The sequence below is a fragment of the Nelusetta ayraudi genome, unplaced genomic scaffold (assembly GCF_046127955.1).
Source record: "Nelusetta ayraudi isolate G7.1 ecotype Tasmania unplaced genomic scaffold, CSIRO-AGI_Nayr_v1 ptg000004l, whole genome shotgun sequence".
Classification (NCBI taxonomy): Eukaryota; Metazoa; Chordata; class Actinopteri; order Tetraodontiformes; family Monacanthidae; genus Nelusetta; species Nelusetta ayraudi.
The window spans coordinates 3423381-3436573 of record NW_027466054.1 but is presented as its reverse complement, the minus strand read 5'-3'; the positions used below and the strand labels follow the sequence as shown (position 1 = coordinate 3436573).

The following is a 13193-nucleotide window of genomic DNA, read 5'->3' as shown; positions in this document are numbered from 1 at the left end:
TATTATAAATGATAATAATATGCATACTTTCTGTGTCAACTGATTTATTCCTTTGTGTTCAGTCTGTCTTGTCTTTTCTCATCTTCACTTCCTGTTTTACAAGATAAAACAGGAAGTTTCTTCCTCTTGGTTCAGACCCTGACCTCCCATTATATCATCTCCACCTGCATCTTGTAGTATCCCACCCCTGATTGGTTTCACCTGTGTTCCCTGGCCCTCATGTACAAACGGCACTCGTCTCCCTTTGTCTCGTGTCAGGTCTTGAACAGTTTGTGTCTCGTGGGGTTTTCATGTAACATTTTTTGTGAACTAGATTGATTTTCGGTTTTAGCCAATAAAAATAAATAAAAAAATAAAAAATTTTGTTCTAGGATTTTTCGTTTCAGCCAAAAATCAATCTTGCGCCATTGTCGTGTTATCTGCTACTTACAAAGATGTGACATCAGCATTGTGATAACATGGCGATGGCCTCATGCTTCATTTCATTTTCAAACTGGTACGATGAATTCCATTTTTTTTACATTTTTTTTAATACCGATAATTTTTAGTATTGAAAAAAGGGTCGATTTTGTGGACAAACACGTTGTGTTCGGAATTATCTGCGACATGGACAATAGTTGTACTCAAGTTTTCAGAATTTTATTGATAATTTACAATAGTTAATCATTTGTGAAATGACAATATTGTACAGGATTATGAGTATACAAAATAGAATGCAATGAAAAAGCCTCCATTTTGGACATTAGAAGTTGGTATTTCAGAGACGGATGATACATAGTACCACGTACTGTAGGTTGGATAGCTGAACACTGGAGTTCTGAGTCACAGTTACACACACCCTCCTGTGGCGCAGAACACTAATACTGATACAGTCAATAAAAAGAGCATTTACAGTCATGGAACCACATTGAAATACATGTATAATACAGACGGGATACAGGATGTAGTCACTGAAGCTCCACTGAGGTTTTGTCGACATGCATATTCAGGGAGTACTAAAAATGAGTCAGCACATTTAAGGTGGCGCGTCGAGGTAGCATGCGGGGAGACGGGGACGAAGGAAACGCGTCGTTAAATCTGACTCGTCGTCACTGAGACAACGTGACAAAAGTGTTTGAAACCGAAGGTGACAAAGCATACCTGATACTTCTTCATGTTCAAACGAGAAGCAGTTGTTTTTGTGTTTTCTGTTTTTTCAAAAAAAAAAAAAAAAAAGATCATTTCACGACAGTTCACCATCATGCATTTTCATATCTAGAGGAGACAGAAGAGATGAAAATGGGGATTCAAACTGCACAGGAAGCTCGTGTGGACAGTCTGGAGAGACCCAGGCCAGGCTGCAGCGCTCATAAAGCAACACCTTTACAATTATATTATAAATTAAAACCATCTGAGAAATAAATTATACTCAAAAAGAGGATGTATGCTATTATACATCTAAATTGTGGAGGGTTTTTTGCCCATCATCTTACACACATTGCTCATCATATCCAGCTGATGCTGATTCTGCCTGGAATGTGAATGCTCAAACAGCCTGCACCAAACTCTGAGTCACCCCATAATGTCAAAGAGGAAGTTAAAAATAGTCTCTATGTATATGATAATACTGTAGACTTGCTATGGTGTGACAAGTGGGGACTCTCCTCTGACTTGATGGTCCTCTGTGACAACAAATCAGACGGGCCGGTCTTCCTCCCTCCATCCACCTCCAATCTTTTCTCTCTCTCTCTCTCCCTCTCTCTCTCTCTCTCTCTCTCCCTCTCTCTCCCTCTATTCACTGGAGAAGCTACAATGTTTTTCGTGTTGCCACAACACCCTCACAACATCGAGGACGGTCGACCAGCGACATACATATTTTATTCTAACACTTTTGTTCCTTTTTCAATGGACATTAAAGCATGTTTTCTACGTATCCCATGATAGATTTTTTTTTTCTCCTAAGAGGTGGGTCACCAAAACACTCCATCCATCTGCTCTGGCCCCTCTGTCAAATTTTAGAACCCATTGTGGTTCCATCAGTCAAAAAGTTTGCCCGCCCCTGGCTTAAACCCTCAACCTACTCGGACTTCACTCGAGGCGTGAGCGTGGGATGCATGTCAGACAGTGATCATCGCCTCCACCGAGGTTGCACCTGCCTGAGATCCAGCTCAGGCAGAAGCCACAAACAAAAAACAATTCAACCGGAGCGAGAACTCCTCAGACGCCAGCTGCGGCGCTGCGGCTCCTCTGGGAACACGCTGATCTCGTCGACACTCCTGTCGCAGCTCGACAAGAGGAAAAAACAAGACGTACGTGTCGGAATGGGAAGCCGTCGACTCGGCTGGCTGACACGGACGAGCAGAACGTGTGACTTGGCTCCGTGTCTGGAAACGTGCGGCTACGTGGAAAGACAATCGAGAACTTCTCCTCGTGATGCCCGTCAAGGATGTGAGCGCCGGCAGGAGAGGCGATAATGGGGTCTTTGGAGCTCTGACGAGGTGTGGGTGGAACTTTAATGAACTGAGAGACTGAGGGGCACAGAGAAAGACGAGCGTGCCGTGCTCTGTTCTTCCACGTACAGCCTGCATGAGCTCACATCTCCAAATTATACAAATGTCTTTAGACAGCAACCCCCATGTGTGAACAAGTTTCCTTGACCCCTTCAACATGAAATGGAAGTTCAACATTTTGGGCAAATTCACTTTTTACCATAATCTCTGCAGTCATATAATTAGGTATATTCCCTTTAGTTGTTAGCGTGTGTTAATTATCAGTTCCCTCCTTCAAAACTTAATTGAAGTTACTTGCTTGGTTTGTGTCTCAAATAAATGTGGGCGTGGGTCTTGGTAAGTATTCACCACAAAGTCAGCCATCAGTTGGCAGCTTCTTCTCAACTGTTGTTGTTTGGGTGGCGGGAGTAGCTGCACTAAACATCGACCCGCCCAGCAGGTATGTCTGGAATGTAGTTCCGCCTAGAAAACAACGCACTCTCATTATGCTGTTATTTCATAATGTGGTGAACGTCCAAGAGGGTGTTTTGGAGTTGTTGGTTCGTGTATTTAAGGCCCTCAAAACAACAGGCACTGATTTTTAAAAGGGAATGTACTGACTCATGGAAAAATGTCCCAAAATGTTGAACTATCCCACCGCCAAATACAAAGGTCAGAACCAGCACAGGACCTCTTTGTGTTTGTGCGTTATCTCTTTCTTATGGACCTTCAACCCTAATTATTGTTTATTCATTGAAGTTTCTCACAGTTAAACTATTAGGTGTAACATGTTTCATATTGCTGCTGACCCTTGAAAAAAAATGTGATTTGCTTTATAACCATGTGCAGGTCTGCCTGGGCCGTCCATGTGAGGACACTGAGACAGTTCAGGGTTTCCATAGCCGCAGGAGACCGTCCTCGCTGTAGGTGGCGACCAGGTTGTCGAACGGGTGATGTGTGATGCCGATGACGTCTTTATCGTGAACCTGTGAACCAAGAACGCAGAGGAAGACACACATCACCACAGGGTCGCACAGTGTCACAGAGCAAACTCCCAGCCTCGTCTTTAAAACCCGCTCCACATTAGAGTGATTGATCTCCCGGCACCTCACAGACTTACGGTCAGGGTTTTGTGCAGCTTCCCCGTCCTGTAGTTGAAGCAGTAGAGCACCAAGTCTTCTCCCACGCAGTAAATCCACTCCCCGCGGGGTGACACAGTGCAACACACAAAGTCGGCTCCTTCCTTCCTGTCTGACCTGAAAGCTTTGACAGTCTGAGCAGAACAAGGGAGAGAAATGAAATCCTGTGACCATGATGACGGTGGAACTTGAAGTGTGTGCATAAAGTGAAGTGGCAATTTCATTTTGAACATGTACGAGTTTGAACAAAGATATTTTGTTTTTAAATGAGCGTACGTGTAAGCACTCAACAGTAACAGAGGCTCTAGATTTGTTTCACACTTGTGCCACCAGGGGGAGTCTTCTCCCTCAGAAGGCAGAGGTCATTTCTTGCTAATGTAATCATGGATATGATTAAGGTGAAGTCATGTGATAAACGGCCCTTCTTGATTCAGTCAAATAGTGTGGTTCACTTTTCATACATTAGATCCTTTAATTTTTATCTTTTTTTCTTAGCTTTGTCAGCTAAGAATGTCGCAGAGCTTGCGACCATCATATATGAGCTGCTAGAAATAACTTTAGCGATACAGAATAAATACTGGATCACGTCCTCTCACCTGGCCGTGCATGTTCATGACGACCACCGTGCTGGAGTGGTTGCAAACCAAAAACTGTTCTGGATTTTGCGGGAGAGGAATCACGTTGTTGACGGGCACCTCCGATGCTCGCGACAGAGACTTGTAAGTGTGCAGGCACTCCCAGGATTTCGTATTCCAAATCTGCAATGTGACATAAAAAATACCATACATACACGCTTAAGCACCGGAGCTGTGGACGCGACGGAGACACACGGAGCTCGTTCCCTCCACGTACCTTCACGGTGCCGTCAGCCGATGCACTGATGATGTGAAGGCCGTCGGCGGTGAAAAACGCATCGTTGACAAACGACAGGTGTCCCGTCAGCTCCTTCATCGTCTTTCCCGATCTCAGCTCGTGTATTCTGAGAAGCACAGTGAACACGGTGCACGGGAGTCACACAAACGGGACAGTACACACCTGCAGCGGGTCAGAGGTGAACATGCGAGACACGCTTTGCACTTTTTGGGTGCACGAAGGTGGTGATGCGAGCCTTATTAACCCAGCCAGTGGCTACTTTTCCATGCTGGAAACAACCAAGGGAATTAAAACATTCCACAAACACCGGTGCAAATACTGCGGACAGATAATGATTCAGGGATCATGCTTGAATAATGACAAACTTAGTCAGGATGTTTTTCCTAAGTGTATTTATCTCTCTTGAGATATTAATGACACAACAGTTTTTTTTAAAAATACATATTTTATTATACTGTTTTATTTTAGATTACTATATTGTTTATTTGGATTTAACAGATGTAAGTAAATTATTTTCAACGACATCCACTGAGTTGGACTATGTGCAAAATCCATTCATATAATAGAAAATAACATTTTAATATCCGTCCACTTAATTGACTGTCATGCATGAAAGGGTCGACTGAAGTTCAAAGATACAACGTTACTCAAAAACTATGCAAATTATTAATGTTAAACTTAGTTGCAAAAACATAAAGGAGGTGTGTGTCTAATTGAATCGTCAGGCTTGCATTCTTCTATGTGATGATACGAAATGTGAACACTCCCACGATGTTAGGTGAGAAAGGTGGATACAAGGAAGTGAAAGAAAAGAGAAAAGAAATGATGGGTGCACCTTTGGTGGCTTCATCTTTTTTTGTTGTTGTTTTTTTTGGAGCAATAAAACAACCCACGCGGAGAAAGCTTTGGGGGATTTTGCTTCATCATGGAACTCGTGGGAAGGATGTTTTGTATGAAATGTCCAAGTAAATGACTTGAAAGATCGCACATAGCAAATAGAACCGTGAAAATCACAGTGGATGCAAAACTGTATTGCGCTTATAAAAATGAATGATGGTGGATCAAACGAAAAGACTTAAATTGTCACTGAATCCAAACAAAACAGAGATAAAAAAAAAAAAAAAAAGCAACTGTTGCATGCAGCTGCTCGCGCTTCTAAAAAAAACTCCACAACAAACTATACTCGTGTGTGGTTCAGTTTTGGGTTTTTGCGAGTCAACTGACGTGATCAATGACATAAGAGATGGAAAACAGAGTGGATTTTTTTTTTTCTCCCTGCCTCCCACTCTCGGAGCAGACAAAGGATTGCAGTCGATGGGTTATTTTTAGCTCCCGTGGAGTGACTGGGGTGCGGATTGGCTCATCCATGACAAAACGCCTAATACTCACTGAATCGCTGCGTCTCAGGGAGGAGGGTTTTGCGTATGTCAGCCTTCCCGGCTCGTGCAATTTTGAGCGAAGGAACACGTTGCAGCTTTGTGCCTGAGCACATGGACCTCTGGTTACACCCACACGGCACATGTGCTTGCAACACAGCGCCGAGGCTCAGCCCACTCGCCCCGGGATCTCGGGAATAGACACTCGACTGCTTTAAGGGGAGTCTGAGTCTGAGTCTGAGTGAGTGCGCGTGAGTGCGCATGGGTGTGCGTGCGTGTGTTGGACTATTGTCTGTGCACGTGTGTTTGTTTGTGTGACAGGGAGAGGAAATGAAAGACAGGCATTGTTTTTTCTCGGCGTATTTGCATTCAGGTGCAGCACCCTGGACAGCAACATGAGGCCGCAGACGTCACGGGCAAACTTCCTGTGTGGAAGAACTCATATGCATGATAAACTTCGTCTTTAGCTGTTGTTTCTCAAGCCAGTGATTCATGCTTCTATTTTTAGTGGCACGGGGCCTTTTACTGTCATGAAACGTGATGCATGATGGTTTTGGATTAATGTAGCCAATGCTTTTATATGTATAAAATTGGAGAATCCAAAAAAATACAATCAGCTGTTCATTGCAATTAAAGTTTTAAAGGTAAATTCTGGGTAGTTTCCTTATTACTACCTTTTAAATAGTATATACTGCTGTTTGGTGCTTGTGCGGATCTGTATATTGATATACATGGATTGAATATATTGATTTTGGTTATTCTTGATGGAAGTTGCCAGATTTTCTTTCCAATATAGTAAAAAAATAAAACAGAAAAAACTGTAAAAACTTTCCCACCACCTGCCTCCTTTGACCAATCAAACTCGTCGTGGCAGCACTTTGCATTTTTGCTGCAGTCGTACCTTTAAGACAGCAGTGAGTCATGTCTGCAGCCGGTGGCATCGTTCTCTCCCTCCCACAACAGACGAGCACAACAACATAACTCCCACCGTGCTGATGCTTTTGTTGCTTTAACATTTGGAGAGTCAACACTTGAGAACAAAAAGGTTTACTGTGAATCCTGATTTAACAAAAAATGACAACATAAAATGTTTTTTTTCCTCCAGATATTGATAAAACTGAAATCAGTGCATTTAGTACATTCCCCTTTTATTTATTTTATTACCTTCTACTCTATTAGATCCAAATCCTTAATGGCACAGTCCTGTGGACACTTAAAATTAAAACTCAAACGAATGGCTTTGATTAGTTTCCATATTGATCATATATAATTTATTATCAAAATATTGTGGAGGTCCAATATTATACCCATTTTGAGAACTTTATTCTGTTGCTTATCAGTTTCCTGTTTGAATTATGCTTTTTGCGAACATACACGAGGATCTGCGAGGTGTCACCGTGACATCACTAGGGGATAGGTTTTTTGGAACTGTGTGTTTTAGCACGTACACACGTTCCTTTTTTCCCCCCTTTATTTCCTCAGCACGATTAAACTGTGCTGGCCGTGTTCAGAGTGTACTAGTGTTACATCCCACCTGATGGTCTGGTTGAAGGAGCCGCTGAGGATCTGGTCGTTGTCCGCCGAGAAGCTCAGACAGGTCACGCCCTTGTTGTGGGCGTGCTCAAATCTGCGCAGGCACAAGCCACTCTGTATCTTCCACACCTGACACCACAACACAAACACACAGCAAATTTTAAAGGTTGGAAAATTGACTTTGTGTTATTTATTCGATGACTTAATTGCAGTTTTGTACCTCTTCCTACTCCTTTTTCGTGCATATTCAAGTTTTTGGACATTTGTTTTCTTTGAGTATTAGGTTTTTTATGCTCAAATTCAATTCAACATTTGCTTGGATTTGTTGTTCGTGTAGCCGAGAGAGATTTCTGTAGATCGAACCTTTATTTTGCCGTTTTGAGCTCCGGTTGCCAGTAGATCTGCGTCATGACTGAAGCAAAGGCAAAGCACGGCGTCGTCCATCATCATGAAGCTCTCCTGGGCCTGATACTTCAGATCCTGGTCCGCCAATCGGAACACACGCACACACACAAGCGAGGAGAACGTAAACACTTGTTTCATTTTCTCTTATTTCACAGGTCAAACGTGACCTCATCCGTTCTTCAGCACATTTACCTTACTGATCTTTCCGGTGGCGAAGTTCCAGACCTCAAGGAACCCATCCACGGAGCCCGTGATCAAGTACTTGCCGTCAGGGGAGAAGCGTGCACACTCCACGTGCGACCTTCGTCCGAACTGCGGGTCAAAACTCAGACACTCAGTAAACCCTCGCTGTTGTTGTTGTTGTTGTTGTTGTTGTTGTTGTTGTTGTTGTTGTTGTTTGCCGTGACCAAAAAAAAAAAGAAGCCCCTGAATCTGCCTCTGCCGCCTGTAAACTAGGTCCACTGGGAAATCAAGCACGAAATGATATCAAGCAGCCCTGGGGAGGCGTTAGGTTTTCCACCACGCTGCATTCTGAAGCTGTGTGGGCTGATCGCCGTCACGCCGGCCCAGAAAAGCAAGAGCAAGCAACACAGGCGGCTCCATCTGGACGCAGGTGATGAAAGCGCAGCCACAGACCAAAGACAAGAGCCCTCAGGGGAGCAAAGCAATTACGTGTGTGTGTGTGTGTGTTTGTGTGTGTGTGTGTGTGTGTGTGTGTGTGTGTGTGTGTGTGTGTGTGTGCCAAATATTTTGTAAGCATATTCATGTGTCATACCTGTTAACCATGTCTCACCATACTGACATAAAGGGGTACTTATATTTTATTACCAATGCTCATACAAATGCAGGTTTTCTTAGTCAAATTGACTATTAGATAGATAGATAGATAGATAGATAGATAGATAAATAGATAAATAGATGATAGATGGATAGAACGATAGATAGATAGATAGATGATAGATGATAGATAGATGATAGATAGATAGATAGATAGATAGATAGATAGATGATAGATAGATAAATAGATGATAGATAGATAGAAAGATAGATAGATAGATAGATAGATAGATAGATAGATAGATGATAGATAGATAGATAAATAGATGATAGATAGATAGAAAGATAGAAAGATAAATAGATGATAGATAGATAGATAGATAGATAGATAGATAGATGATAGATAGATAGATAGATGATAGATAGATGATAGATAGATAGATAGATAGATAGATAGATGATAGATAGATAAATAGATGATAGATAGATAGATAGATAGATAGATAGATGATAGATAGATAGATAGATAGATAGATAGATATTCCTATTGGCTTCACTTGGTTGTGTGTACCTTGATGTGGCGATACAGCTGCGTTGGACAGCTCTCCTTGTCCCTCTTGGTCGACGTATCGATGGTGGAGTCGGGGGAAAGGCTATCTGGAGACTGCTGCAGCCTCATGGACTGGGAGGAACAGGAGAGATCAACAGTCAGTGTTGGAGTGGAGTATTGGATTTAATTTTTTTTTTTTTTCTACTCGTGGCTCAATGCTTTGATGTTTAAAAAGAAGCCTGGACTCGCAGGTTTGACTTCAACTGTACTTTCTGGACTGGCAGCGAGGGGAATAATATGTGCAACAATGACTAGTAATAACTCATCTATGTTTGAGAGACCTTGATTATTCTTCAAACACTGTTGCTGCTCCAGCAAGACCATGTGAATCTACATATTCAGTTAAACACTTGTCAAGTGTCAAGAACTCACCTGTTTGCAGTGATGGTGAGTGTGCTCATCTCTCACTCAAACATTCAGTGTTACTAAAACAGTGTGTTTTGGGGGTGAGTTCAGATTTGATTTTCTCTTGTTTTGTTGATGAGCTGCTGGGAACCTGCAGTGAATTCCAAGCCCAAGGCAGCTATGCTGCAAAGTGTCTCGAGGAAATGTAAAATATTCATAAGTAATGAAAAAAAGATCAAAGACTCTCTCGAAAAACGTCTCACTTAGGCTGCTTTTCTTTTTTGAGGCTGAGCTAATCTGCTTTGTGTGGGCTCATTTTAAATGCCAGTCATGAGGCGCTGGTGCATCAAGATGTTTGGTGAAGGTATTAGGACTGTGCTTCCTTGAACAGGTGTCTGTTGAAAATTCCACAAAGTGGAAAGTGGTGATGATGACAATGAATACAGAATTTGTTTGATGGTCTCCTGATACATTTTCCTATTAGGGAGAAACTTCAGTGTGCATGCTGACACGCTCTTTCCTCCCTTTTCTGGGGGCATGCTGCGAGGAATACTGATTGTTGCACTCACGCCAACTTCCTCCAGGAGCCCCATGAGCCTGGAGGGAGGCACCACGCTGACCTCGCTCACGAGAGACTCGGCTATCGCTACGCGTCGCTTCTCCTTGCTGCTGCCTTTCGGGTACGCCTGCAGGATGAGGAACGGGCAGGGGTTATCGTCCGGCTACATGACGTGCAAAAAAAGAAAAGAAAACTCATGCCGCCTCACCTCGCGGGGGTCGAAGTAGGAGAGCGTGAGCAGGTTATCCAGGTGGATGAACCTCTCGGGCTGCGTCTGCTTCAGCATGATCATGGGGTCCGTCTGCCTCAGGAGGGAGCGAGCGGCGCCCACCTCCCTCATCTCGATGAGCTCCATCACCACCTGGCAGAGAGGGGGAGCGGGCGCTCAGCACGTGCAGACGCTTCCAAGAGAGGCGGGGGGGGGGGGGGGGGAGGTGAGGTGGGGTGAGACGGCGGGCGAGCGATACAAACCTGCTCGTAGAGATCGATGAGTATGTTGTCGGGAAGCTTAAGCGACTCGATGGCCAGCAGGACGGAGTCCCAGTGGCCGCTCTTGATGTCGGCGATGAAGCTGTCGATGCTCTCCACCGTGTTGAGCGACAGGGTGGTCTCCTCCTGCAGGGTGCTCAGCGTGCGGTAGAGGTTGTTCTCCTTCAGGTACTGCATGATCAGGCGGATCACGCTGGGGGAGGACAGGTTGCGTTACAAGGAGGAGGCTGAGCGTCCCAAGACACCGCAAGTGGACACAGATCGAAAGCCCCGAGGTTTTCGTCTCGTTATGTTTGGCTCATGTTCCATGTGGTCGCGTTTACGCTGTCAGACTGCTGACAGTGACTTCAAGTCAACCAGACGCACAGAGACGTCCGCCAAGAGGAGAGCGGGCATCCTGCTGCATGCGGGAGAACTTTCGGGTCGACGACAGAGCCACCTGCTGGCCATTTTCACAACTCGCACCCTCCGTCCTGGAGCGTCGTGCAGGAAAAGAGGCTTTATGTGGTCTTGAACGCGCGCTTTCCCTCCCACCCTCCAAACCCCCTTTTTTTTAATCAAGGGGGGAAACCAAAAACCAAAACCAACATCCGGACTACGGTGACAGGAAGTACGTTTTTACCTCCCAACATACAACAAAACTGGAACAATTTTTGCAAATGTTGCACATTCTGCCAAAAAATATATAAAAATGCCGAAAACGCGCATTGAATCCCTCACGCAGCACATCACTGGCAGGCGGGGAGTGGGGGGGCATCATTAGCTCAACAGGCTTAGTGGATGAAAAGGAAAACAGCGCAGATCCACCTCAGTCACGGGGCAATATCAGCAGGAATTCGAGCACATTTAAAAGCTTTGAAACGACTATCCAAACATAGCATAATAATAATAATAATAATAATAATGATAATAATAATAATAATAATAATAATAATAATAATAATAATAATAATAATCAGAGCAGGTCTGCGCTGGGGCTCAGTCCCGAATAATAATAATAATAATAATGTGTAAAGCTAAAGGTTTGAAATCAGAATTAAAGGTCATATTGATGCACAGAAGATTAATGTTGTCTAAGTAATTAAGGCGCAATTAAGACGCGTAACGTTTTATTCTACAAAAACTTAAAAATAAAAATAAAAATACAATCACATCGGCAAAACAAAGTTTCACAAATAGCCCAACTGACTCCTTTTCAGATTGGAACATTTTTGCGTATGCACTCGGCACGCAGTAACAGACCAACACACCTGCCTGACATGTGACCACAGACATTTCCCTCTGTTTAAGTCAACAACAAAAAAAAAGAAGAAGCGCCTTTTCTCAACATTATTCATCACAAGCCATCACCATTCAAAACATTTCCTCAACGACAGAAGAAAACCCAGCAGGAGAATAAAAGGAGGTGCACTTACTCCGAGGGCTCCATGTCTGCTGCCATGCTGACGATGTTGACTGCTGGCGATGCCGCACCAAAATAACGGCGTGGCGTCTTGGCTCGAGCTCTGAGCTCGCTAGAGCCACGTGATCGCCGCGTACGGGAGGACCACCCACTGCACGTGCTTCCACACTTGCGGAGGGCAGTGGTACCAAACTTGTGACTGCGCCGCCGCCTTCCACACAAACCATGGTAACACACACACACACACACACACACACACACACACACACACACACACACACACACTCCTCCCTTCGCCCATGTCCGTGACGCATGCCGAGATGTACAGAAAAGGAAGTAATTTTTTTATTATTTTTTTCTGGGCACGTTGCGCGCAGGAGACGTGGCTGCGCTCCGAGATGCTGCGGAGGCAGCAGCAGCAGCAGCAGCAGCTGCTGCATCATCAGCACCGCAGACGGGAACCTCGTGGCTCAGAGCGTGCTCGCCTTCAGCATCCGAGCCAAAACATCTCCGCCGCACCCCCTATTAGAACAAAAAAAAAAAAAAAAGAGGCGTCCCCTGGTGGAATGTCACCCTGCTCTCATCAACATGCACATCCACCGCCGAGTGCGGCGCCCCGCTACCCACCACCACCGGAGTCGCATATAATTTTAGCGCGTTTAATTCCAGCGCATATTAATTAAAAGTCATTAAGGTCTGGCTGTAAATACGCACAGCGGGTTGTGTAATGCCCTGGTGGGTTGCGAGCGTTAACCAGCCGCGTCGTTTTACCACTTGCGCTGATCATTTAATCAGCCTTACCTCCGAGTGCGCGCCGTCTGAATTATGTTAAACGGCAAAACGGGAGGCGGGCGTGAGCCTCGTTAAATGCGGAGACGCAGCGAGGTGCGTTGGATTTAAATTGCAGGTGCCTTTAACCGAGGCAGAAAAGCCAGTATTTCAAGACGTGAGGAAAAACGCCCTGTTGATAAATAACAGCCCTGCAAATTGGCCATTATGCAGCAACACGTGACGGATTGTTGTGCTGCTCCGCCCCGGTGGAGGGAGGCTGAGTGAGTGTCTGGGTCTGATGATGCTCCAGTCTGTGGAGGCTTCTACCAGACAAGTGATGCTGCTGCAGCTGCTGCTGGAGGGACACCTCTGGTCCCAGAGCGTCAGGGTAGCGCTGACCATTGCGTCAGAATGAACTCCATCCTTCATCATTCTTTCATATCACT

At 44.6% G+C, this 13193-nt stretch overlaps 1 protein-coding gene across 1 annotated transcript; it reads right to left on the bottom strand.

Moving 5' to 3' along the window:
* Positions 1 to 623: 623 nt before the first annotated feature.
* LOC142900694 (WD40 repeat-containing protein SMU1-like) lies at positions 624 to 12159 on the bottom strand. Its single transcript, XM_076045140.1, has 12 exons — positions 11990 to 12159; positions 10557 to 10767; positions 10294 to 10446; positions 10096 to 10212; positions 9143 to 9253; positions 7987 to 8106; positions 7753 to 7869; positions 7391 to 7518; positions 4460 to 4586; positions 4204 to 4365; positions 3589 to 3741; positions 624 to 3454 (listed from the first exon to the last, which is right to left on the bottom strand). Exons 1-12 carry the CDS (start codon positions 12013 to 12015, stop codon positions 3356 to 3358), a joined length of 1524 nt encoding a protein of 507 aa, XP_075901255.1. The 5' UTR covers positions 12016 to 12159; the 3' UTR covers positions 624 to 3355.
* Between the last annotated feature and the right edge of the window lie 1034 nt (positions 12160 to 13193).

Coding starts and splice junctions, on each gene's coding strand:
- LOC142900694 (XM_076045140.1), bottom strand. CDS start 12,015: ATGGCAGCAGACATGGAGCCCTCGGA. Junction 10,447..10,556: donor TCATCGATCTCTACGAGCAG/GTTTGTATCGCT, acceptor CCTCTCTGCCAG/GTGGTGATGGAGCTCATCGA. Junction 7,870..7,986: donor CCACCGGAAAGATCAGTAAG/GTAAATGTGCTG, acceptor TTGGCGGACCAG/GATCTGAAGTATCAGGCCCA.